At 45.3% G+C, this 27023-nt stretch overlaps 2 protein-coding genes across 11 annotated transcripts in view; both read right to left on the bottom strand.

The window, feature by feature from the left end:
• The window catches only part of IL10RB (interleukin 10 receptor subunit beta), a 39455-nt gene extending 25861 nt beyond the window's left edge, over positions 1-13594 (bottom strand). For all 3 annotated transcript variants that reach the window (XM_078358734.1, XM_054249033.2, XM_002761394.6), the window contains exons 1-4: positions 13439-13594; positions 11211-11334; positions 3895-4052; positions 474-640 (exon numbers count right to left, since the gene is read on the bottom strand). In XM_078358734.1, coding sequence (XP_078214860.1) covers positions 474-640; positions 3895-4052; positions 11211-11334; positions 13439-13487 — 498 coding nt within the window. In that variant the 5' untranslated portion in view covers positions 13488-13594. The remainder of the gene's footprint in view (positions 1-473; positions 641-3894; positions 4053-11210; positions 11335-13438) is intronic.
• A 668-nt stretch (positions 13595-14262) lies between these two features.
• IFNAR2 (interferon alpha and beta receptor subunit 2) overlaps positions 14263-27023 on the bottom strand; it is a 42482-nt gene continuing 29721 nt past the window's right edge. For 2 of the 8 annotated variants that reach the window (XM_008986608.5, XM_054249029.2), the window contains exons 8-9: positions 19400-19533; positions 14263-17634 (exon numbers count right to left, since the gene is read on the bottom strand). In XM_008986608.5, coding sequence (XP_008984856.1) covers positions 16915-17634; positions 19400-19533 — 854 coding nt within the window. In that variant the 3' untranslated portion in view covers positions 14263-16914. Of the gene's footprint in view, positions 17857-19399; positions 19534-24175; positions 24566-27023 lie in introns of those variants that run through there. The other 6 variants (XM_054249030.2, XM_054249031.2, XM_078358733.1 and 3 more) reach the window with 6 other exon arrangements.

Below are 27023 nucleotides of genomic sequence, written 5' to 3'. Positions count from 1 at the left end.
AGGGGAAACGGCTCAGAAAGATAAGATGTGACACTGGGCATCCAGCATCTAGGATGTGGCTGTCTTGACCATGGACATACCTAATTTGTGGTGTGTGTGGGACCCAGGGGTTGATGTCATGAGATAGTTGTCAATTGTGGTGTGTGTGGGACCCAGGGGTTGATGTCATGAGATAAATTCAGCCAGCTCCAAGTCCCCAGCCAACTCTGACTCAGCTGTGACTTCCCCTGCAACTGCTCTTCAGGGAGGGAAAGGTCTGCTGTCACTATGCAGACTTTGTCCTGAAAGTGCTCTACGCATATTCCTTGGGGGTCTGGGAAGCTTGAGCCAGAGATGCCAGTAACCCCTCAGTCTGGGAAGCTCTTGGCTTACAGAGAACCAGTCCTTAGGTCCTCTAGATCGTAAGGTGCTGCCACCTTGCAAGATTCTGCAAAGAACGTGAAAGCCTCTGAAATGCAATTAGCCAAGCTTACCTTTTCATCAGAACCATTTTTCCAATACTGCACATTATAAGCCCATGAGTTATACACATTCTTCATAGTCCAAGTTTCATATTCATTCTCAATTTTGGGGGCTAAGAAACGCATATGTAAAGAATCAGCAAGTACTTCTACTTGCACTCCAGGGGGTCCAATAATGGCTAAGCATAAGAACAAGGAAAATGACAATCAAAAATCACATTTTAAAAACTTGATTTCAATATTAATTTTTCATAACCATGCAAAACAATTAGTTCATGGAAGTAAACTACTTTGATATACCATTTGATATGTCAATCAATGTTATGACATTGATTGACATGGCTAAAGAGGATAGTTGGATTTAGTTTCTTTAAAAAAATCGGATAATCTTTGTCTTTATTAATCAAGTTTAGTTCATTTACGTTTATTGTGGTTTCTGATACATTTGGAATCATTCCAACTACATCATTTTGTATTCTCTATAAGAATTTCTTTTAAAATTTCTATTTTATGTTTTTGGTGTCTTTGCCTCTTTTTTTTTTCCTGCTTTTTGTTGTCTGGAATTTTATTTCCTTTGCTAGGATGGAAGCTACAGATGGCATCTTTATTATTTTGAGTGGTCACCTTTACATGTTTAACATATATAATTAACCATATATATTTCCAACAAAGTCTAAAGCTGTTTCCCTTCTGAATGCTCTTTTACTAGAAATTCATGTGGCTGGCTCCTTCATTTTTGTCTCCGTTCAAATGCTACTTCTTCGGAGAGACTATCTTACCACTCTATGTAGAAGTGCAACTCCCATTACTTCCTGTCCTATTATCTTGCTTTCGTTTGCTTAAGAACCACAGTCACTACCTGTCATACAATATGTATCTATTTATTTATTGTCTGACTTCCTGAGCACATATATGCTCCATGAGGGCAGGGATTTTGTCTTGTTCACTGTTGTAGCTTCAGTGCTCAGAATGCTGCTGTTACTATGGAATGATTTGTAAATGGTTCCGGGCAACCATGGTGTCTGAGTCGTCCTGTATTCTTCTTTGGCTGCCGGTTACTTTTTCAGGGCTGTTAATAAACCTGCTTCTACCACTCTAAAGTGCTTGTCTGAAAACCAGATGAGAGAACTTGTTACATGCTTTTCCAAAGCAAGTATAAATAGGCTATGCATGACTCCCGGAAGCAGTTTCCTGTCACTAAAATATATAGACTTCAAGAGGCAAATCTCCAATATTGGGTAGTAGTTGCTAAGATATGGATGCCAGAGCCTGGGTCTGAATCCTTGCTTGGCCACTCATCATCTGTGTGACCTTTTGACAAGCTGCTCAACCATGTTGTACCTAGCTAGGTTCTCAAGGGAACTTCCACGGATGGGAGCTAACAGAATTTGGGACAAGTTAGGACATGGTAAGCCAGTTAGCAATTATAGGAGCAAAACCTTGTCCTTTTAACTATTGTGAAACTTACTTTTGTGTTCCTTTTTTCTTTGTTTTTGTAAAGGTACCCTTAGAAAAGATAATCTAACTTTGATAATTTATGATTCCAAAAGTAAGAAGTTTTGCCTAGGCTTGGGATGGAATTGGGAAAGGGAAGAAAGGCATCCTAGCTTCATTCTCTACCAGGGAGGATGTAACTGGGGCCACAGGGGTCCAGAGCAGGGGACTGACTGGCATAAAGACCCCTCCCCACATAGAGACAGTGCTTTTTTTGAGACAAGATCTCACTCTGTCACCCAGGCTGCTGGAGTGCAGTAGTGTGATAATGGCTCACTGCAGCCTGGACTTCCCAGGCTCAGGTGACTCTTCCATGTCAGCCTCCCAGGTAGCAGGGACTACAAGCACACTCCACCATGCCTGGCTAATTTTTTTTTTTTTTTTTTTTTTTTTTGTAGAGATGGGGTTTTGCCATTTTGCCCAGGCTGGTCTCAAATTTCCTGGGCTTAAGGCCAAACGTGGTGCCTCATGTCTGTAATCCCAGCCCTTCGGGAGGCCGAGGCAGGCTGATCACTTGAGGAGTTCAAGGCCAGCCTGGCTCACATGGTGAGACCCTGTCTCTACTAAAAATACAAAAAAATTTAGCTGGGCATGGTGACGGGCACTTGAAGTCCTAGCTACTCAGGAGGCTGGGGCACAAGAATCACTTGAATCCCAGAAGTGGAGGTTCCAGTGATCACGGCACTGCACTCTAGCCTGGGTGTTAAAGCAAGACTGTCTCAAAAAGAAAAAAAAAAAAAGAAAAGAAAAAAATTTCTGGGCTCAACTGATCCACCACCTCAGGCTCCCAAAGTGTTGGGATTATAGATATGAGCCACTGTGACTGGCCAGAGACAATTCTTTTTTTTTTTTTTGGAGACAGAGTCTCACTCTGTCACCCAGGCCAGAGTGCAATGGTTCAATCTTGGCTCACTACAACCTTCCCCTCCCAGGTGCAAGCAATTCTCTGCCCCAGCCTCCCGAGTATCTGGGATTATAGGCACCCACCACCATTCCTGGCTAAATTTTGTATTTTTAGTAGAGAGGGGGTTTCACCATCTTGGGCAGGCTGGTCTTGAACTCCTGACCTTGTGATTCACCTGCCTTGGCCTCCCAAAGTGCTGGGATTATAGGCGTGAACCACTGCACCCAGCCCAGAGACAGTTCTTTTAGTGCTTCTCTCTATGTGAGTTTTGAAGGGCTGTATGTGAGTTTTGTAAATCAGGTTCTTTTAACCCCAGTCTTTACTTGCTCCATAGCTAATATATGGTTTAATTAGTTTTCAATTCCTGATATTTTAAATATGCTTATCTCATATTTAGGGGACTCTGGTGGGTCACCATGACCCTCCAAACCTAACCTGGGAACAATTTTTTTTTTTTTTTATACCAAGTCTCACTCTATTGCCCAGGCTGCAGTGCAGTGGTACAGTCTCGGGTCACTGCCATCTCCGCCTAACCTGGAACAATTTTTGATGCTGACCAACCAGTCTGACCCAACCCAGCTGCCATCAGCCCTATCCCTCCCTCTGTCCTTTGCTCTGGGCAAGCTGGCTGCCTGCATCAGATTTTCCATCTCTGTACCTGCCTCCATTCTTTTGCCTACTGCATTATATTTCTTTAAGTCATAATTCCATACTGACTTCCTTCTAGAAAATTCATCTGCATCCTTCCAGAACTTTTCCTTAACAGCACTGGCCCCATGGCCCCAACACATTCACATCCTCGAGGCACTGAAGATATTAGATTTATATGTTATTGTTGTATTGATGCTGTGCCTATCCTTTGCTGTCTCTCCCATGGATTTCTTTAGGGATACAACTCTATTAGATTCCTTAAGCCCCTTGTGCAAGGCCATCCATTTGTGGGCCCTCAAAGAATTCTTGTTGATGGACCAACCAATGTGGAAAAAAGCCAAGGCGAGATGACATCGCAAAGAAAGGGAAAACAGAAGGGCTCACTGTCATCCACAGGACAGAAGGTGATGTTGACCCAGTCCGAATGCTCATCTGCAAATTCAGCCCTGACTCTCAAGGTGTGGTCACCGTACTTGGAAATACTTGAGAAATCACATTCCATCGAGGTAGTACTCACGCATATATCTTGGAACGTCCTGTAACTACACAATCAAAAAGAGGTAAATCAGGAGAGTTCTAGCTTCAGTCTCCCCGAGGCTGACTGGTATTTAATTTGCAGAAGAAAACTCTGTTAGACATAGAAATACGTGTCTTCAAAAGAGAACTTCTCAGAGACTTGAACATCCTAATGACTACAGGCCTCTCCAAGGGGTTGAGCAGTCAGCATCCTTGACCAAGAAAGCTTCTTTCCTTGATTATATATTTTTGAAAATGGGGGCATGTGATTCATGAGACATTGATTTACATAGATTTACCAAAATAAACATATTACAATGATTTTCAATAAAGTCCTGTGCCGCGTAATGACATTTCTGTCAATGACAGACCACATGTACAACGGTGGTGTCCTACGATAATGATACTCTATTTACACTGTACCTTTTCTATGTTTAAATACATTTAGATGCACACATACCTCGTTTCATTGTGATTTGCTTTATTGTACTCCACAGATACTGAATTTTACAAATTGAAGGCCTGAGGCAACCCCGCATTGAGCAAGCCTATTGGTGCCATTTTTCCAACAGCACATGCTCACTTCAGGTCTCTATGTCCCATTTTGGTAGTTCTTGCAATATTTCAAACCTTTTCATCATTACTATATCTGTTATGGTGATTTGTGATCAGTGATTTTTGATGTTACCATCGTAATTGTTTTGGGGCACCATGGACCACACTATATAAAACAGTGAAATTAATCAGTACATGTGTGTGTTTTGACTTCTCCACCCACCGGCCATTCCCCTGTCTCTCTCTTTGGGCCTTCCTATTCCAAAAGCTGGAAATGAGTAAGCTTAGTGAGGAAGCATAGTGAAGGTCACAAGAGGCCTCTTGGGCCAAACAGCCAAGTTGTGAATGCAAAGGAAAAGTTCTTGAAGGAAACTGAAAGTGCTACTCCAGTGAACACATGAATGATAAGAAAGCAAAACAGCCTTATTGGTAATATGGAGAAAGTCTCAGTGGTCTGGGTAGCAGATCAAACCAGCTACACCATTCCCTTAAGCCAACATCTAATCTAGAGCAAGCCCTCAATACTCCAATTCTGTGAAGGCTGACAGAGGTGAGGATGCTGCAGAAGAAAAGTTGGAAGTTAGCAGAGGTTGGTTCATAAGGTTTAAGAACAGAAGCCATCTCCATAACATAAAAGTGCAAGGTGAAGCGGCAAGTGCTATGGAGAAGCTGCAGCCAGTTACCCAGAAGATCCAGCCAAAATCTAGCTAACATGATGAAGATGACTACTCTAAAAAACAGATTTTTTAACGTAGATGGAACAACGTTCTATTAAAAGAAGATGTCATCTAGGACTTTCATAGCTACAGAGGAGAAGTCAATGTCTGGCTTCAAAGCTTGAAAGAACAGGCTGACTTTTGTTAATGGCTAATGTAGCTGGTGACTTTAAGTTGAAGCCAACATTTGATTACCATTTTGAAAATCCTAGAGCTCATAAAAATTATGCTAAATCTACTCTGTGCTCTACAAATGGAACAGCAAAGCCTGGATGACAGCACATCTATTTACAGCATGGTTTACTGAATACTTTTAAGTCCATTATTAAGACCTACTGCTCAGGATGAAGTTTTCTTTCAAATATTACCTCTCATTGACAATGTACCTGGTTACCCAAGAGCTCTGATGGACATTTAAAAGAAGAAGAATGCTGTTTTTATCCCGCTAACACAACATCCATTCTGCAGCCCAAGGATCGAGTCATTTTGACTCTCAAATCTTATTATTTAAGAAATCTATTTTGAAGCTAGGCACAGTGGCTCACTCCTGTAATCCCAGCACTTTGGGAGGCCGAGGGGGGCGAGTCACTTGAGTCAGGAGTTTGAGACCAGTCTGGCCAACATGGTGAAACCTTGACTCTACTACAAAAAACAAAAACAAAAACAAAAACAAAAATTAGCCAGGTGTGGTGGCACTACTTGGGAGGCTGAGGCGGGAGAGAATCACTTGAACCCAAGAGGTGGAGGCAGCAGTGAGCCGAGATCATGCCACTGCACTCCAGCCTGGGAAACAGAGTGAGACACCATCTTAATAAATAAAATAAAATATGTTTTGTAAAGTTATAGCTGCCATAGATAGAGTTTATCTATGGATCTGGGCAAGGTAAATTGAAAACTTCCCAGAAAGGATTCACCATTTGAAATTCCATGAAGAACATTGGTGATTTGTAGGAGGTCAAAATACAACATCAATAGGAGTTTGGAAGAAGCTGATTCAAACTCTCATAATTTAAGGGGTTCAAGACTTCAGTGGAGGAAGTAACTGCAGATGTGTGGGGGAAACATAACTGGAATTAGAAGCAGAACCTGAAGATGTGACTGAATTGCTCCAATCTCAGGATAAAACTTGAACAGATGAAGAGTTGTTTCTAATGAACAAGCAAAGAACATGGTTTTTGAGATAGAGTCATTCCTGGTGAAGAGGCTCTGAATGTTGTTGAACTGACAACAAAGGGTTTAGAATATTATATGAACTTAGTTGATAGAGCAGAGCAGGGTTTGAAAGGATTGATTCCAATTTCGAAAGTTCTTCTGTGGGTAAAACGCATCATGCTACAGAGAAATCTGTCAAGAAAGGAAGAGTTAATTTATGCAGCAAACGTCATTGTCATCTTATTTCAAGAAATTGCCACAGTCACTGCGACTAAGCAACCACTACCCTGTTGTATGATTTTCACACAACAAAACTGTCTAATGATGCGTTTCTCAGAATGTACCCCAGTTGTTAAGTGAGCCATGACTGTCCTGTCCTATAAATGACTATCATTGAAATTACTCTGGAAAAATTATACAGCAATGCATTAGTCTCAATCAGAACACCAGCCCAGACAGCAGTCACCCATGTCAAGGCAAGACCCTCCACCTGCAAAAGGATTATGACTTGCTGAAGGCTCTGATGATTGCTAGCACTGTTTAACAAGTGTTTTAAAATTAGGCTGTGCACATTTTTTTAGACATAATGCTATCGAACACTTAACGGACTACACTATAAACCTAACTTGTACATGCACAGGGAAACAAACAAATTCATGTGACTCACTCTATTGTGGTTTTAGCTTTGTTGTGGTAGTCTGGAACCAAATTGTCTTATCTTTGTGGTATGCCTGTATACAAACACCATTGTGTTACGATTGCCTACAGTACTCGGTAGACCTAACATGCTGTATAGGTTTACAACCTAGGGCAACAGGCTACACCACATAGCCTAGGTATATACCAGGCCACACCATCTAGGTTTGTGCAAATACACTGTATGATTTTCACACAACAAAACTGTCTAATGATGCGTTTCTCAGAATGTACCCCAGTTGTTAAGTGACCCATGACTGCCCTGTCCTATAAATGACTATCATTGAAATTACTCTGGAAAAATTATAAAGCAATGCATTAGTCTCAATCAGAACACCAGCCCAGACAGCAGTCACTAAAGGGAGCATGACAGAAAGTGAAGTGGAGAAAAGCAGTGGCGTTTGGAAATGCCTGTTGGATGTGTTGGATGCTAGGGAAATACAATCTCCTGAACCTAAGCTCGCAACAGCCTGAGGAGGTGTAATTGGCTGCATATAATCAAAGGAAGCCCAGGCTCTCATCCTGCAAAAAGTAGGGTGCTGCCCGGCTCAGGGGCTCATGCCTGTAATCCCAGCACTTTGGGAGGCCGAAGCAGAGCCTTGCTTGAGCCCAGGAGTTTGAGAACAACAGCCTGGACAACATGGTGAGAGTCCTTGTCTCTGTAAAAAAAATCAAAAAATTATCTGGGTGTGGTAGCATCTGCCTGTGGTCTGAGCTACTCAGGAGGCTGAGAGGAGGTAAGTTCGCTTGAACCTGGGAGGTGGAGGCTGCAGTGAGCTGTGATCGCACCCGGCATGCAGCCTGGGCAATAGAGTGAGGCTATCTCAAAAAATAAAATAATAAACAAGCGAGGAGCTATTTGATTGGTCCCCCAAGACATCTTCTGGTACCAAAATCAATTTGGTTGCTCCAAGAAGTGACGGTGATAAAAATAACAGCAGCCAACAGTTATTATGTATGTAGGGGTCAGGCGTGGCGAGCCTAAGAAATCTGCCTGACTGAACTCAGATCTGTCTGGCTTCATAGTTTAAGGTAGCATATCACACCTACGGCATTCTTAGTGATGCCTAGAACAATCCTTTGCAAAAAGTAGACAGAGATAATTGGGCTCATGCTATTTTTTCAATTAATATACCACAAATATTTGTCAATCATTTCTTCACAGCTGCTTAACATCCCATCATTTGGAAAATCCACGGGTCATTTCATTAATGGGGTTTTCTCACATGCGGCCACATATTCTTTCCTCCCCTTCTCCCTCCGTTCTTCCCTCCTGTTTGCCTTCTTTCCAACTCAAGTCTGGCTAATTAAAAAAAAAATTGTAGTGACAAGACCCTACTATGTTGACCAAGCTGGTCTTGAATGCCTGGCCTCATGTGATTATCCTACCTTGAACCCCCAAAGCACTGGGATTACTGGTGTGGACCACCACGCCTGGCCCATTTCCTTCTTTTAAACTAATACATCAATTGTCCAGCACATTTAATATTTCAAAAGTTGTTTTGCAATAACTTCTTTTTCACTAAGTTATTATTTTTTTTGAGACACAGTCTCACTCTGTCACCCAGGCCAGAGTACAATGGTGCGACCTTGCCTTGATGCAATTTCTGCCTCCTGGGTTCAAGTGATTCTCCTGCCTCAGCCTCTCAAGTAGCTGGGATTACAGGCATGCACCATCATGCCTGGCTAATTTTGTGTTTTTGGTAGAAATGGGGTTTTGCCATGTTGGCTAGGCTGGTCTCGAACTCCTGACCTTAGGTAATCTGCCCACCTTGGTCTCCCAAAGTGCTGGAATTATAGGCGTGAGCCACTGCTCCTGGCCTTCACTAGGTTATTTTTATTGCATGTACAAATATTTCTCTCCACACTAAATAGGTAATATGACCTTTTCCTCATATTTACATCAATTATTTTGGATGTTTCTAAATTAAAATCACCAGTACATCCTCTGAAGTGCCCCTGCTCTGGCCACCCTACCCCAATGCACACAAATAACAGAGTTTGTGCTATGCAATCGCTCATGCTAATTTCTAAACAAGCCTTTTGTAGAGCCACATAAGGGTAACATCTTTTGGGGTCAAATATCTTCCCCAAGGACATGCCCAGCACATATTTTGTTTTCTCCAGCACATAGCATACTCACTCTGTAGTTCCATGAGGGGGAGACCAGGAACCCAGGTATGGATACCCTCATGAAGTCACTTCGTGAAGTCACTGGGATCTCTAATGTAAAAGATAAACATGCAAAGCCAAAGGCCTCAACTATAATGGCAAAAAAGCACGGCATGGGCTGGGCGTGGTGGCTCATGCATGTGATCCCAGTGTTTTGGGAGGCTGAGGCAGATGGATCACTTGAGGTCAGGAGTTTGAGACCAGCTTGGCCAACATGGCGAAACACTGTCTCTTCTAAAAATACAAATATCAGCTGGGCACGGTGGTACACACCTGTAGTCCCAGCTACTTGGGAGGCTGAGGCAGGAGAATTGCTTGAACCCAGGAGGCAGAGGCTGCAGTGATTGTAGGTCACAGCACTGCACTCCAGCCTTGGTGACAGAGTGAGACCCTTTCTCAAAGAAAAAAAAAAAACACCAAAAGCATAGCACAAAACAACAAAAAAATAAACTACAGGGGAGACAGACAGAAAGGAAAGTTAATTTTCCACAGTAAAATCTCCGTGGCTATCCAGACGGAGTAGAGAAAACACAGAAAGCAAATGATAAAGCCAGTCAGTACTAGAACATGCACATCAGGAAAATATCAAGTGGCCTCCTTCCATCCTTGGGATGGTGACAAAACTGGACTATGGACCGTAGATTAGACACAAGCTTCTCATTGTACTATGTGATTTGAGAGATTATCCTTGTTCTTGTGAAATACACGCTGAAATATTACAGCACAGAGGGCATGAGAGAGAAAGAGGGAGGGACAGAATGACATTAAAAATTGGTGAATCTGGTTGTAGGCCATCTGGAAATTCTTTGTATTATACGTGACCTTTTGAAATGTTCTGTTAGTCTGGAACTAATTCTGAACTAAAAGTTAAGAAAAAAAAGCCAGCAATGCAGGGCCAAGGACCAGCTTTCTACTTCTCTGAGGCAGCAGGCCTTGGGGATTTTTGGGAAATGACAGCTGGATGGGTGGGAGGCAGGGATTGATGGGATCTGGGACCAGATTTCCTCCTGCTTCACTGAAGGACTTGTCTATCTTCGTATGTTTCTGAGTCACATAAAAAGCAGGTGTGTTGGCTCGTCAGCCTTGGGCCTCCTGCTGCTGTTTGTGCCTGGCCTAAAGGTGTGTCACCTGCAGTCCAGCATGTGGCGTATGGTGGCAGGCTGCCAAGGCAGTGCTGGCACTGACTTCCTTCGCCAGGCATAGGGAAACACTGACAGGCAGGAGAGGCAGAGGGAGTTCAGACCCCTGCTGAGATGACCATCTAGGGTGACACTCACTCTTCCTTCACAGCTCCTGCTGCTGTCAGAGAATGGGGCTTTTAACAGTCAGTAGCTGTCTGACTTTCAATTTCAGGATGAAACCACGGAGAAACTGAGTGCTCACTATGCAAAGTATGTGCATCGCGCGACACTGGGGCGTGCTGTTGCTGTTCTAATCCATCGGAGGGAAACAGGCAGTGTATGGTAGCCAGGGTCTTCCTGACTGCTTTGCATACCTCAGTTTCTTGGTTAGCATCCACTCAACATTGTTGACTTCTAGAAATACTACTCATACCCGGAGATGACAGCAGTGGTATGTTTCTTTTAAAATACATCAGCTGTGACAACCGAGCTGGGTTCTGCACACACAAGGTGACCGCTATGGCTGATTATATGTACGTATGCATGATAAGCAACAGTAAATCATCAACTATCACAACCAGAAAACCTAAAAGAGAAAAGGTGGCCATAGGAATTTCCCAGACAGAAAAAGGCCAGCAGGGAGCCTCCCTGAAGGCTGTCACAGTCATATGGTGACAGCAGTCAGACTCCCTTCCTCCTGTGGCCCGGCCCAGTGACCAGCCCAGGGCTGGCTCCTCCCGTGCATTCCTGTCAACAGTGAGGTCAGACCCACCTTTGGAACTGAGCTGTGAAAGTCAGGTTCCCTTTGGTAAAAGCAGGTGACTCCCACTGAAGAATGTTCTTGAAATTAACAGAATTCATTCTGACATTTTCGGGAGGTGGCACCATTCCCAATGCTATGAAAATAAGAGAAAAACATTTATGACCCTTTTCCTCAAAATGGTTGCTCATGAAAAAGCCCACATCCAGCACTTGGATCTCCTCTGTGGCTCTATGTCTTCAAAGGCCACGTGGATGAGGGAGGGAGAGACAGGTTGGCTCTGCTGGAGTCTAGATTTTCTTTGAGGAGCCATGAGGAGAAATTTCTGTAGGGGCAGGAGTAAAGTGGGGACATGTAAAGGAGCCTGGATTTGAGTGGTGGCAGAAAGCTATGGGGGGTAGGGTGGGGTAGATGGATTTCAGATATATTTCCAGAGATAAAAACAAACTGGAGACTACCTGATACACTTGATGCATAAAAGCTGAAGCTAATGTGCATTTTGGGCTTAAGCACCTGGTGCCCTGATTGGAGCTCAGCTGGGAAACTCACGAGTCCCATTCGAGTTGCATTAGGTTGGAGATGCTGAAGTAGGAATGTCAGGGAGACAGAGGGATGCATGAGCCCAGAGGTCACACCCAGAACAGATTTGGGCTAGAGACATACATTATTTTCAGACCTTTTCATAGAAAATTCAAAACCTGGCCACGTGTGGTCGCTCCCACCTGTAATCCCGCACTTTGGAAGGCTGAGGTGGGTGAATCACCTGAGGTCAGGAGTTTGAGACCAGGCTGACCAACACTGTGAAACCCTATCTCTACTAAAAATACAAAAATTAGCAGGGCGTAGTGGCACACGCCTGTAATCCCAGCTACTCCAGAGGCTGAGGCTGGAGACTCGCTTAAATCTGGGAGGTGGAGGTTGCTGTGAGCCGAGCGGAGATTGCATGATTGCACTCCAGCCTGGGCAACACAGCAAAACTCCATCTCAAAAAAAAACAAAAAAAAAAAAAAAAAAAAGGAAAATTGGAAACCTACATGCAAATAGAAAAGTAGAATAATATAATAAACCACCATCAACCACCCAACTGGCATCAAGAGAGATATGAATGTGCAAGTTATGGGCCTATAGCCCACGTTTAATGCCAGGCTTTGGCTGAAATCCCCCAAAGGAACAGTGTAAGAGGCCTCAGGCACCACAATAAGCTCCACAGAGACCTGCCAGAACAGGAGGGTCCCAAGCCAACACAGCCTGAGGGGTAGGTGGGAAACAGGAGGGGTATCCTGGAAGGCCAGCGGAGAGTTCATGAGAAAGGAAGGCCGTGACCACCGTGTTATTGGAACCTAGGCAGTCAATTAAGAGGACAGCGCCAGGCACAGTGGCCCACTCCTGTAATCCCAGCACTTTGGGAGGCTGAGGCGGGCAGATCATGAGGTCAAGAGATAGAGACCATCCTGGCCAACATGGTGAAGCTCTGTCTCTACTAAAAATACAAAAATTAGCTGGGTGTAGTGGTGGGCGCCTGTAATCCCAGCTACTTGGGAGGCTGAGGCAGGAGAATCGCTTGAACCCGGGAGGCAGAGGTTGCAGGGAGCCGAGATCCTGCCACTGCACTCCACCCTGGCGACACAGAGAGACTGTCTCAAAAAGGTTTCAATGAATTAGGTTTAGAAGCTATGAAGCTGGGGCGCTGGACGGGGGGGGGGGGGGGGGGGGGGGCGCAGAATCCAGATTTCAGGGCGCTGAGGCCTAACCCGGAAGGAGGGGAAGTGCAGCGGGTGATGGGGGCGTGTCTGTAGGGAGAGCTGGCACTGAGGCGGGCAGAGACTTGGGGTCGGGCTGTTGGAGCGCTGGGGGCTTCTGGGGGCCTCCACTTGACCTGATGGTCTCCAGAGGGCCAGATGACAGCCACGGTGGGCTCTTGGGTCTTTCGAGGAAGCTACTTTGCTTAGACGCCCGCGGGCAGACATGCAGGAGGACAGGGAGTCTCCCCTTGAGTTTAGGGCCCAAGACCGTCGGTAATCCGGCGCGGGCAGGGCTTCCTCCTGTTACAGAATAGACGGCAGCGGCAGCCCAGCCCCCTCTCAGCACCCCGGCAGCGGCGTTTGCATCTCCGGTCCCGAGGCCCCGACGGCCAGACCGGGCACTTAGTCACTTTCAAGGTGCCCAGGGGTGGGATCACGGGTGGCATCTGGCGGGGCCTCCCGGTTCCCAAGCTCCTCCCCTCCCCGCGGACCCCTCACCTGACACCAGCAGGCAGCCGCCCAGCCAGCTCCCAAGGCTCCCCGCCATGGCCGCGCCGGCTGCCCGGGCGGGCGCTGGGGGTGCCGCGGCCTCCGCCAGGCACACGACCCCCGCCTGCGCCCGGGAGCGCTTCTCCTCGGTCGCTTCCGGGAACTGGCAGGGCGGGGCGGGGCCGGGCGACCGGGCTCCTCTCCCGCTGCAAGCCCCACCCCACGACCCGGGTCCTCCCGCGAGGCTCCTGAGCTTGGCAGGTGCACACGAGGAGACGCAAGCTTTGAAAGGCGCCATCAAGTCATATACCCTACGACGCCAGCCCAGGACTGAGATCTGGATGCTGGAATGACGGTGGTGACGGTGGCTTTCAGTATTTTCTAGGTTTTGTCCCAAGCACAGGCACGCCCTCTCTCAATGCCCTCTCTCCGCACACGTGAGTTAAAAGCACTCCATCAGCAAATCCAGTTTGAGAGGGTCTCCTTTACCCTTCTCCTCCCCAGGGATAAATAACAAAGGCAAGTCATTTATTAAGCAAATAACTAGTTTCTTTCAGTGACTGCCGAGAAGCGTTAATTTCCCCTTTTTAACTTGATGAGTGGTGAGATGGGATATTCCAGAGTTGTCCAACGTCTTGGGTAATGTACAGCACCGCCTGAAGTCTGGTGCTACCACACCACATGAAGTCCAGCAGAGGGAGGTGAAGGCGTCCTAGGCCTCTGCAGGCCACCAAGCAGAGCTAGGAGTTGGTGCAATCCTAGAGACACCAGCAGATGCACCAATCTGTGGAACAAGTACTCTCCAGTGGAAAACAACTCAAGACCACACAAAGTTTGTATTAAAATGTACTGTATTATTCTTTACCAACCTCCAATCACTATACAAAATTAAAAAAATACACACACACACGAAGCCATAGAGGTTATATCAAAAGATGAACCCGGAAATCTTTCAGAATCTGAGATGCATTCAGAAGGCAGATAAATTGATTTGTATACAAAAGGTCTCTTTCCTAAGAGGTTCCCTCTTCATAGCCCTATCATTTTGAGTTACTTTTGAGCAATACAAATGTGATATAGCTAGCCTAGAGTTAGAACCTGTACACTGCCATTTTATAAAAAGAGACAAAACTGTTTCCATTCTCCTCACAATGAATGCTAGCCTTGGTCTCTGTTAAAACTGCCAAATGCCAAAAGGTAAAGCTGCATACTTTCTCTTATCTGTAACTGCCAGAATTGCTGGCCTTTGATCACCGGTAATGGCGAGTAAGCACCCCTGGATAATTCCATTCTGGCACCAAGTAACCCCTACCCAGATGATGTGTAAGCAAATGGTTATCTTAACTTCTGTAAATCTCTCCCCTGGCCCTCGGAATATCTGGAGCCCATCACCCTCCTCTCTGCCAAGGACGTGATTTACAGACCCCCGAAATGTCTGAAGACTTTCATCCCATCTCCGCTCCTCACCCCCACTCCCAAAGTAGTTTTGTGGGTATAAAAGGGTCTTGTCACTCCTCTTTCGGGGCCACGTGTTGGAGAGACGTGAGTCCTCCGTGGTCGCCGGCAATACACCCTGCAATTTGGCATACTTTTGTCTTGGTGTTGACTTTCTGTGCTCGGTCCGATACAACACAAATAATCTATTCAAAGTCCTTGAACTACGACTTGTGTAATTTAAGTTTTCCCTTCGTGAAGGGGCTATGAGAAAGGTTTGAGAAACTGGCTTTTGGCAGGGTGAGGGTAAGAGGGTCCTATGCCTTTCATTCATCCCGGGAGCCTCTCAGGGTTGCAGCATTTCCACCTGAGTGTTTATTCTTGCACATTTTCTCATCTTTCTCCTGGGTTCATAGGATCTTGGAAATTACCTAGTCCAATCTCTTTATTTCAGAAACAAGAAAACCGAGGCTTAGAGAGGCTAAGTCAAATGCCTAGAGTCACACAGGGAAATGGTGGGAGTTGGATTCCTGAGTCCCAGTCCTTAAACTGTTTGCTACATGACATTCTAGAAATTCCCCTCCCCCCTGCCCCCCACAACCGCCTTTTCTTTAAGACAGGGTCGGGCTCTATTGCCCAGGCTGCAGGGCAGTGGTGTGAAACTGGCTCACTGCAACTTTTACCTCCTGGGCTCAAGCCATTCTCCCACCTCAGCCTCCCAAGTAGTTGGGACTACAGGCACATGCCACCATGCCCAGTTAATTTTTTTTCTTTTCATAGAGACAGTTTGCCATGTTGCCCAGGCTGATCTCGAATTCCTGGCCTCAAGGGATCCACCTGCTTAGGCCTCTGAAAGTGCTAGGATTACAGGCAGGAGCAATTGCCCCTGATCAGACTTCCCTCCCTCCCACCCCACCCAGATTCACAGGAACTGTAATCACCTGTAGTGCATTCAATTCAGAATCAGCACAGAGAACACTCTGAAAATTGTCAGATAGGGTCTCTGAAACTTGTATGCTGTATTTCTCCTGAAGACCTTGAAGCACCTTTGTGTTTGCTTTTTTAATCATAAAATATGGCACTCAGATATTTATCCCTCTCCCCAACGCCATGTTTCCTCTCTGTCATCATCACCTGCTTGATCCTAGAGTCTATCCCACTTTAATTGGGGAGGGCTGGAAAAGGTGGAACTCTGAGTGAAGGAGACAGAATGTGACACGGGTGAGGTGCCCAAGGCTCACTGACTGAAGCTTGGATGGCTTTTCCGTTTCCTTGTGCAGGGCCCCCGTTCTCTCCAGCTGCTCACCGGTCCCTCCTCTTTCTTTCCTGCCATCTTTGCAGCTCTTGCTAAGTATTTTCCTTTTCTTTCCCTGCTCCCACACTGCCCCAATTTATTTCCCAGAAAAATCACAGGGGTGGCCAAGCACAGTGGTTGGTGTCTGTAATCCCAGCACTCTGGGAGGTGGAGGTGGGCGGATGACTTGAGGTCAGGAGTTCGAGACCAGCCTGGCCAACATGGTGAACTCCCATCTCTACTAAAAATACAAAAATTTGCTGGGCATGGTGGCAGGTGCCTGTAATCCCAGCTACTTGTGAGGGAGGCTGAGGCAGGAGAATTGCTTGAATCCAGGAGGCAGAGGTTGCAGTGAGCCAAGATCATGCCATTACATTCCAGCTTGGGTGACAGAAGGATACTCTGTCTCAAAAAAAAAAAAAAATCAGGACCCTGGACCACCTCTGAAACCACTGGGAACCCTGCTCCCTGGGAAACATGATGTAGAGACATCCTAAGTACATTAGTGCAAAGGGAGAAGCACATGTGCTTCCTTCAAAGTGCATCACCTTGAATATGTAAACAATGCACTGCATTATACTATGTTCCCCATACTGGGAAGCTGCACAGGTGATGTCACCTGGAAGAACAGGGCACTCTACAGTTTCCTACTCCTTCTCTTGGAGAACACTCGCAGACCATAAAGCAGCGAGTGAGGGGCAAGGAGAAAGAACCCTCTAGGTGCTTGTCCGTCCAAGTTCATTACATAGTTTTGGAGTCATCTCATTATATAACCATCACCAAGGTCAGCATCTGACTCAGAAGTGTCACTTTGATCAGATGGAGCATCTTCAGGGCACAGGCCCTCTGAAGAGGGGCTGGGAAAGGCTGGCTGTGTCCCTTCCCCACTGGCCAGCACATGGCTTGATTCCATATTGTCAGGATCCTCTGGGTCAACCATCTCTTCCGGATGAGATGGTATCATCAGAGGGGCTTCTTCTACGTCATCACTGTCCTCATCATCAAGAACCCTCAAAAACACAGAGTTTAAATCCACATTGAAGGTAATTCTGCCTCCAGACCCCTCCGTGGAGCTGTAGTCCTCTTCAGGAAAGGGGTCCTGGAGTGGACTCTCTCTCCTCTCATAGAGCCCACTCAAGTGTTCCAACTGCTGGGGGCTGCATGTTGGCATCGTGGGGGGCTCTGTATCAACCTCAGGCAGCTCAGGCTCCTCCTCAGAGTCTGGGTCTACAAACTGGGATTCTGCGGAGGTGGTGGAGGAGGCAGAGGCCTGACCTAGAGCCCTGAGGGTCAGTCCGTGCATGGTATAGCCACCGCCACTTGTCCTGGGGGCTGCCTCGGTCTCGTTGTCACTTTCATCATCATAATTATAATCCCACACTTTCTTCTTTCTGTTGATGTAAATGACCTCCACCATATCCATGGCTTCCAACGGTGGCAGCTCAGGAAATGGCCAGGTGAAAAAGTTACGAAAATTCTTAAAAAAAAAAAAAAAAGAGTCCATATCAGCTGTGACTGTTTGCTCCTTTTAACATAATACAACTTAATCATTGGGGCACAGAGACGCACGCCTGTAATCCCAGCTACTGGGGAGGCTTAGGCAGGACGACTGTTTGAGCTCAGGAGTTTGAGGCTGTAGTGCACTGTGATCACGCCTGTGAACAGCCACTGCACTCCAGCCCTTAGCGAGACCTTGCTGCTAAAAAAATAGAAAAACAAATAAACTTAGTGAGATTGACTGCCCGATGATGCAGATGCAGATGATGCAGATGCAGACGATGATGACAGCAATAAGCACAGCCAACAGTTACACTGGGCTATTTTCTGGGATGACTCTTGGTGCTTTATATATAATTCACCTTTCCCTCACGACTGCTCTATGAAGTGGGCTTATTATTCTCATGCCCACTTTACAGATGAGAAAAGGAGGTGCAGAGGTTAAGAAACTTGCTCAAGGTTTCTGACTGGTGAGTGGGGGCAGCTGGCTCGTGAACCGGGCAGGCTGCCAGCCGCAGAGACTGTTCTGACTTACTCCTTCTTGATTTCCTCTCTTTTGGCTGCTTCTTTATCTACATATTTTTCTTTATTTTTATTTTTTACACATGAACAGCCAGAGGGAAGCTTCTTTATATTTTTAAGTTATTTATGTATTTTTAGAGATAGGGTCTCACTCTGTCACTGAGGCTGGAGTGCAGTGGAGTGGTCACAGCTCACTGCAGCCTCCACCTCCTGGGCTCAAACAACCTTCCCAAGTACATCCTCCTGAGCAGTTGAGACCACAAGCATGTGTCACCACACCTGGCTAATTTATTTTTACTTTCTCTAGAGATGAGGTTTCCCTACATTGCCCAGGCTGGTTTCGAACTCCTGGGCTCAAATGATCCACCTGCTTCGGTCCCTTAAAGTGCTGGATTAAAGGCATCAGCCACCATGCACAGCCCTTTTTGTATCTTTTTATAGGATAAATCCACTTTGTGTATATCTTCCACTGACGTAATCCAAAACCAAAAGATGATACATATAAACATGTTTATTGTCATGGCCAAAGAAAGGAAGGAAAAGAAAGAGAAATCCGAATGCCCTACAGCTGAGAAATGGTTAAATGAAAAATGGTACAATAATAATAATGAAATTCTGCCTAATCATCATAAATTATAGGTGATGAAGTATATATATGTACACACACACACACACACACACACACACACACACACACACATTGCTGGGAGCAGTGGCTCATGCCTGTAACCCCAGCACTTTGGGAGGTCGAGGCAGGTGGATCACTTGAGGTCAGGAGTTCACGACCAGCCTTGCCAACATAGTGAAACCCCGTCTCTACTAAAAATGCAAAAATTAGCCAGGTGTGGTGGCATATGCCTATAGTCCCAGCTACCTGAGAGGCTAAGGCACGAGAACTGCTTGAGCCTAGGAGGCAGAGGTTACAGTGAGCTGAGGTCATGCCACTCCACTCCAGCCTGGGTTACAGAATGAGACTCTGTCTCAAAAAAAAACAAACAAAAAAAAAGACAAAAACAACATATACAGATGTACTTACAACTGCACAATATATTATTTACAGGGATGGAAAAGAACTCAGAGTGAGAAAGCATTTTGGTGTTTACAGAAAATGAGATTTTCTTCTGTGAAAAATAACTATATAAATAAAAATTTTTAAGTTAAAATAAAAAGCAAAGGTAGAAATTACAAAAAACAAAAACAAAAACAAAAAACCAACTACCTACCAAGGCTCTGGGGAGGCTGATTCTCAAGCATATATACCCAGTCCGTTTCAGTGTCACTAAGCTTGTCAAGACCAATGCTATGAAAAACATAGTAATCATTCCTCCTACTTTGGCAGATTCTGCTGATTCTGAATCTGTTGATGAAAAATTAAATGACTTTATTTCAAAAAAATGCAATAAACAATTGCAGATGGAAATAAATATACATTGGTCCAGTGTTAGAAGGCGATCAAGAAACCAAAGGTTTGAGAAAACAGTTTTATATTGCAAAATACCAAAGACTAGAGAATAATCTAAGTGGGCATTTTTTAAACAATACAATAGACTTCGCTTTTAAGAGTAAAATTTCCTTCAGTTTACGTTCTATAACTGCACTGTCCAATACAGTAGCCACTAACTATAGTTGGCTGAATTTAAATGATCAAAATTAAATAGAATTAAGAGCTCCGTCTCTCAGTCACGTGAGACACATCTCCAACTTCAGTGGCCACGCTAGTTAGCATGTGCTGAGGAAGGAAAGTTTGTCTGTAAACAACCGACTGGTAGTTGCTCACTCTGAGCCTGGACTTTAGCCACACCAGGGCCCCAAATCAGGGCTCTGCAGAACTCGCCTTGCTGTTAACACTTCCCCTTAGTTTCTCATCAAAATTCCTTTTGGACAATTTCAACTTTCCGATCATAGTTATTTTCCTGATGCGCGCCCAGGCTGAGAAGAAATCATCAGGCTCTCTTCTACCACTAGGGCTCCCTTGCACTTCAAGAAAGGTCTTCCTTAGCATTAATCCTGGAACTACAGCCTCAGGCAAAAACAGATAGAGATGAGAAAAAAGGAGATAAAAATGGATTATACACTCTCAGTCTTCTAGAAGGTTAAGGAATGAATAGAAAGAAGTTCAGTAAAAACTCATGCACTGCTAGAAAGCACATGGTTCCAGAGTCCACTCTCATCCCCATTAAGAGTGTGAAGAATTGGACTGTCATCTCAATGACAGTTCTAGAATCAGATCTGGCCACAGAGGCACGCCTTTAATATACACAATTCTGACATGTATAGAGTTTACATTCTTGAAAAGGGTACTGTAAACCAAAAATGATTTCATTGGCGAAGCAATGGCATCATACTGAGATTCTGACTCATGTACCTACCCAACTTTCATGTAATAGCTACAAAGCACTCTATGTCAACTATGTAATAGGACATCCTATAAACCAAACTGTATAAATTGTAGTTAATATGCTAGGATAATATTCCTTAATTTGGGGTATTCTCATAAGTCTGAGAATTCTTTTTTTTTTTTTTTTTTTTGAGATGGAGTCTTGCTCTGTCGCCCAGGCTGTAGTGCAATGGCGTGATCTCGGCTCATTGCAACCTCTGCCTTCTGGGTTCAATCAATTCTCCTGCCTCAGCCTCCCAAGTAGCTGGGATTATAGGTGTGCACCACCATGCCCGGTTAATTTTTTGTATTTTTAGTAGAGACAGGGTTTCACCATGCTGGTCAGGCTGGTCTTGAACTCCTGACCTTGTGATCTGCACACCTCAGCCTCCCAAAGTAACGGGATCAGAGGTGTGCGCCACTGCACCTGGCAGAGTCTAAGAATTCTTTAGGAGAACTTAAACTTTTTGTTTTCAGTTTGATGATAATCTAAAAAATACAAATCTTGGCTGGGCATGGTGGCTCACGCCTGTAATCCCAGCACTTTGGGAGGCTGAGGTGGGCGGATCACCTGAGGTCAGGAGTTCGAGACCAGCCTGACCAACATGGAGAAACCCAGTCTCTACTAAAAATACAAAAAATTAGCTGGGTGTGGTGGCCAAGTAGGCTGAGGCAAGAGAATCACTTGAACGCAGGAGGTGGAGGTATGCTGAGCTGAGACCTTGCCATTGCACTCCAGCCTGGGCAACAAGAACAAAACTCCAACTCAAAAAAATAAAATAAAATCAAATCTCACGTGGGGTCATGACAATTATACATGCATGCTATTTTTAAATATTCATATTTGTAAAGAGATGAATCTCGTCAGTGTTCCAACTTAAAAAAGGAGAAGCTGTGATTGAATGTTACTGCTGTTAACTATCTTCTTCATGAAAGATGAGTGAGCATCTTGGGAAGGAGAGATCAAATGTCTTCAAAATTTGGCCTTGGGCAAACGTGTCTGTCTCTGGATTCATTGTGGAGATATTTTAAACCGAATATAAGAAACCTCACAAGCAGATGGATGCACTGAGCAACCGGGCTGGTAATATCTGATCACTATAAGCTTTAACGGAAAGAGAAAGAACCCTGTGGAAAGATTGGTGATGTCTAACCTCAATCTCTTGGAGTTCCTCCCCTATTGCCAGGTGCGGTGGCTCACACCTATAATCCCAGCACTTTGGGAGGCTGAGGCGGGTGGATCACGAGGTCAAGAGATCGAGAGCAACCTGATCAACATGGTGAAACCCCATCTCCACTAAAAATACAAAAATTAGCTGGGCATGGTGGCACGTGCCTGTAATCCCAGCTACTCAGGAGGCTGAGGCAGGAGAATTGCCTGAACCCAGGAGGCGGAGGTTGCGGTGAGCCGAGATCGCGCCATTGCACTCCAGCCTGGGTAACAAGAGCGAAACTCCGTCTTAAAAAAAAAAAAAAAAAAAAAAAAAGAGTTCCTCCCCTATTATCTCTCTGCAATAAGCCACACCGCCTCCCCACTGGGGGACTGCAGTAATCAGCCCAGGTCACCTGGCTCACACTTCAAGGCATGTGGATGTTCCCTTGACACCCTAACTCAGATCACAGTGAGCAACCTGCTCACAACCCTCTGAGGGCCATTTCTTGCAACGGCTTCCAAGTGCTACATCATTCAGCCTCCTCCATCCTCTCTGACCTGAACTGTTACTATTCTTCCCTTGTTCAGCTCCCTCCTGCTGTGCCATGCCATGCACATCCTGCCTCAGGGCCTCTGCACTTGCTGAACCTCGCATGTGGAACTCCCTCCCCTGCTATGTCTGTGTGATTCGCTCCCTCACCCTGTGTTTGTTTTCCACTGCTACCGTAACAAATTATGACAAAGTTAGTGCCATAAAACAATACAAATATATTATGTTATATTAATAGTTCTGGAGGTCAGAAGTCTAAAATGGGCTTCACTGGGATAAAAAAGATTAAGGCGTTAGCAGGACTGCAGTCCTCTGGAGCTCTAGGGGTAGACCCATTTCTTTGCCTTTCCTGGCTTCTAGAGGTCACTTGCATTCCTTGGCTCATGGCCCCCTCCTTCATCCTCACTCTCTGACCTCTGCTGCTGCTGTCAGAGCTCCTTCTCTGCCTCTGAGTCTCCTGCCTCTTTCTTTCTTTCTTTCTTTTTTTTTTGAGACAGAGTCTCGCTCTCTAGCCCAGGCTGGAGTGCAGTTGCATAATTTTGGCTCACTGCAACCTCCACCTCTCGGGTTCAAGTAATTCTCCTGCCTCAGCCTCCCAAGTAGCTGGGACTACAGGTATATGCCACCGCACCTGACTAACTTTTGTATTTTTAGTAGAGATGGGGTTTTACCATGTGGGCTAGGCTGGTCTTGAACTCCTGACCTCAGGTGATCCACCTGCCTCGCCTCCCAAAGTGCTGGGATTACAGGCATGAGCCACTGCGCCTGGCCAAGATCTTCAATTTCATCATACCCACAAGCCCTTTTGTTATAGACGTTAGTCTGTTCACATATCTGGGATTAGGATGTAGACATCTTTGGGGGCCACTATTCTGCTTACCACATCTCCCTTGGGTCTTTACTCAAATGCTGCCTTCTCAGGAAGGCCCTCTGTGGCCACCTGAGGTGGATGCTGTTGGTGGTCTGCCCATGTCCCCTCTTCAGTGCACACCCCCTACTGCTGCCGCACGTGTCTGCTGATGCATCTCGGAGGTGATCCTTCTCTAAGGAACTGCCCTTGGCCAAAAGGAGGCCACCTCACCTGGAGGCCATGCTGTAGCTCTCCCCCAGTAACCGACAGGCTGGCTAACTGACTGGCCGGCTAACTTTAGGATACAGTTTATGCTTCAGAGAACCCCTTGGGATCAGGCTCAGCTGAGAGCCACAGGCTCACCTAATTTCTTTCTCCCCAACCCTAGCTGTTTCCTCTTTCCCCTTCTAAGATGCCCCCAACAATAAATCACACTTGAATCTGAATCACATCCCAGGCTCTGCATCTAGCAAATGCAAATCAAGACACAGTCCTATTTAAAATAGCAACCCACTCCCCTCCAGCTGACGTTCCCCTCACCTCTTTTCCCGCATAATTTTTTTTCCGTGGTACTTACTGTCACTTAATATACTATATGGTTTACATTTTGATATTGTTACTCTGTCTCGCACTGCAGTGTAAGCTCTACAAGGTGAGATGTTTTTATCTATTTTATTTACTGCAAAATCCTCAATATCCAGGAAAGAATCTGGCTCATTAATAGGCCACCAATACACATTTGTCAAATGAATGAATAGAGCTTTTCCTTAGGGCCTTATGATTAAAAGAGCCAATCAATGTATTTTAGGGCTTGACAAGGGGAAGGTGTTTCTCTAGATCTCTGGGCTAAAGTCCCCCTGCCCCGCCCCATATCAGTCTGCCCTAAGACGGGAGTGCTTACTGCTGAGCCTGTGTTAATGCTGGTCTTGGGCTCTCCTTCCCAGATCCCTCACCATCCAAACTGTCTGGTTTCTGAGTTTGGCTAGTTGAGGGTAGGTCAGATGGCAAGCGGATAGTGAGAGAGGCCATGTTACTGGAACCTATTTGCTTCCAGAGTTTCAAACAAGAATTTTTTTTTTGAAGTCCTTTCAAAGTTTAATGTCACTCTTCAGACAGGTACAGACATAACACTTCTAAAAGGAACATTCTTAAATATTCTGCACAAATTAAAATACAATGCAATAATCAAAATGGGAAACATCATACAGTTGTTACATTGGATGAAGTTTTTGCCATTTCTTCAGGAGAATGGCTCTTTACGACTCCTTTGATGAACTGTTCAAGTGCAGTGAAATAGCCTCGACACTGCCGTTATCATTGAGTCCCATCTGGAAAAATGGCTAATCTCTTAGTCCGAGATGGGGAGAGTTCATAAAGTTGTTTCACCATGACTGGTGGAATTAATTGACCTGAGAGTCCAGAGATGAAAAGAGAAGGCATTCTGCACTGAGAGATTTTTCTGTAGGACAAAAATTTATTTTTGTAGCACCATAAGGAAGGTAACGCATTGGAAAGAATGAAAATAAAGTGCTGGCCAATAGGAGTGTCTTTTGTTAGTCCTAATGGGTCCTTTGTAGGGGCCATATATGAGTTTATACTTGTGAGATGACTGGGACAGGGTGTGGATAGCTTCAGGATGAGGGCTGGTCCCTAGAAAAACTAACCATATGATCAGACAGTTGGAACATCCAGCTCTCCCTCTGACCTCTATCCAAGGAGGGGAGTGGGCTGGAGACGTCATTCAATTCTGCAGCCCGTGATTTAATCAATCACACCTACATAATGAAACCCAATGCAGACTGTGAACACCAAGGCTTGGGGAGCTCCCAGATTGGTGAAGAGATGGATGTACTGAGAAGGTGGTGCACCCGACTCCCCAGTGACAGAAGCTCCTGCACTCGGGCCCTTCCAGATCTTGTCCTGTGCACCTCTTCAATGGCTGTCAATCCATTCCTTTATAATAAGATGGTCATCCTCAGCGTAACACTTTCCTGAGTTCTGTGAGTCATTTGGGCAAACTATCAAACCTAAAGGGAGGTCATGGGAACTCCTGAATTTGTAGCCAAATCAAATGGAAGTGCAGGTGACCTTGGCACCCAGGACTGTGGCTGGCATTTGAAGTGGGGGCAGCAGCTTTGCGGGACTGAGCCTTCAATCTGTGGGGTCTATGCTAATCTCGGGTAGTTGGTGTCAGAAACAAACTGAATCATTGGACAACGAGTTAGTGTCAGACTGCTGAGAACAGAGACATGTACATGTATTTTGGATTTCTATTTTTGAAAGAACTATGTAGTCAGGTAGAATCCATATGCAGTTTTAGGTTTGCCTGTATGTAGTTGACATTATAAAAATAACTTAAGCTAAAGGTGTCTGAGATGTTTTTTCCTTTAAAACGAGCCTGTGCATCATCTGGCCTTGAGGAACACTAGAGAATGAAATCAGATTGCCCTGCAGTGAGGCCCACGTGGAGCACTATATTACGTGCTAGGCAACATAACCGTAGCTGGCTTCCTTAACAAATGACCATATTGCTTTGCCAACGAAAGGAGCCAAAGTCAGTAAAATACTTGAAGAGATTCAGTATGAGCCAAATATGAGTGACCAACGGCCCATGACACAGCCCCAGGAGATCCTGAGAACCCCTGGTCAGGGTGCAGCTTGGTTTTATAAATTTTAGGGAGATATAAGGCGTCAGTCAATGCACGTAAGACATATATTGGTTCAGTCTGGAAAGGTGAGACAACTCGAAGTGGGGGCTTCCAGGTCATAGGCAGATTCAAAGATTTTCTGATTAAAAACTTGGGAGTTTATAAAAGGAAGCGTCTGGATTAAGATAAAGGGTTGTGGAGGGCATCCTTGTAAGCAGATGAAGCCTCTGCTAGCAGGCTTCAGAGAGAATAGATTGTAAATGTTTCTTTTTTTTTCTTTTTTAGTAGAGAGTTACCCTCTTGTTGCCCATCCAGGCTGGAGTGCAGTGGCATGATCTTGGCTCACCGCAACTTCTGCCTCCTGGATTCAAGCGATTCTTCTGCCTCAGCCTCCTGAGTAGCGGGGATTATAGGCATGCACCACCATGCCCAGCTAATTTTGTATTTTTAGTAGAGATGGGGTTTCTCCATGTTGATTAGGCTGCTCTCAAACACCTGACCTCAGGTGATTTGCCCACCTTGGCGTCCCAAAGTGCTGGGATTACAGGCGTGAGCCACTGCGCCCGGCCTGTAAATGTTTCTTATTGGACTTAAAAAAGTGCCAGACTTTCAGTGAATTCTCTCTTGGATCAGGAGGAAGACCTGAACTGGGAAGGAGGTTCTTTATAGAATGTAGATTTTTCCCCACAAGATACAGCTTTGCAGGGTAATTTCAAAATATGTCGAAAGTATTTTGGGGTAAAATACTTTATTTTAGGGCCTGCTATCCATCATGTTGGTATCTTAGTGCTACAAAGCATCTTTTTGTCAGTCTTAAGGCTTCTGTTTTAATATTAACGCTGGCTAGCTGTGCCAAATTCTAAACGTAGGAAGGTACAAGGAGGCACGTCTGGACCACTCATTCCCATCACGGCCTGAACTAGTGCTTCCGGTTTGCTTTACTTTACTTGGCCCTTGGCTGAGAGGAGGGGTCCATTCAGTTGGTTGGGGAGATTGAATTTTAGTTTGGTTTACAACTTAAACCAAAGTTTAAACCTTGTTTTTACTCTGGTAAATCAGAGCGTTAAAGATACTCCCATTGGTGTCACAGGCATCTGAGCCAGAGCAACTCCATTTTGAATAGGAGCTGGGTAAAATGAGGCTGGGACCTTCTGGGCTGCATTCTCAGACAGTTAAGGCATTCTAACTTACAGGATGAGATAGCATGTTGGCATGAGGTGCAAGTCATAAAGACCTTGCTGATAAAACATGTTGCAGTAAAGCCGGCCA

The sequence above is a fragment of the Callithrix jacchus genome, chromosome 21, assembly GCF_049354715.1.
Source record: "Callithrix jacchus isolate 240 chromosome 21, calJac240_pri, whole genome shotgun sequence".
Taxonomy (NCBI): domain Eukaryota; kingdom Metazoa; phylum Chordata; class Mammalia; order Primates; family Cebidae; genus Callithrix; species Callithrix jacchus.
Note: the sequence above shows the minus strand (reverse complement) of the source record. Positions and strands in the feature narration are given on the sequence as shown.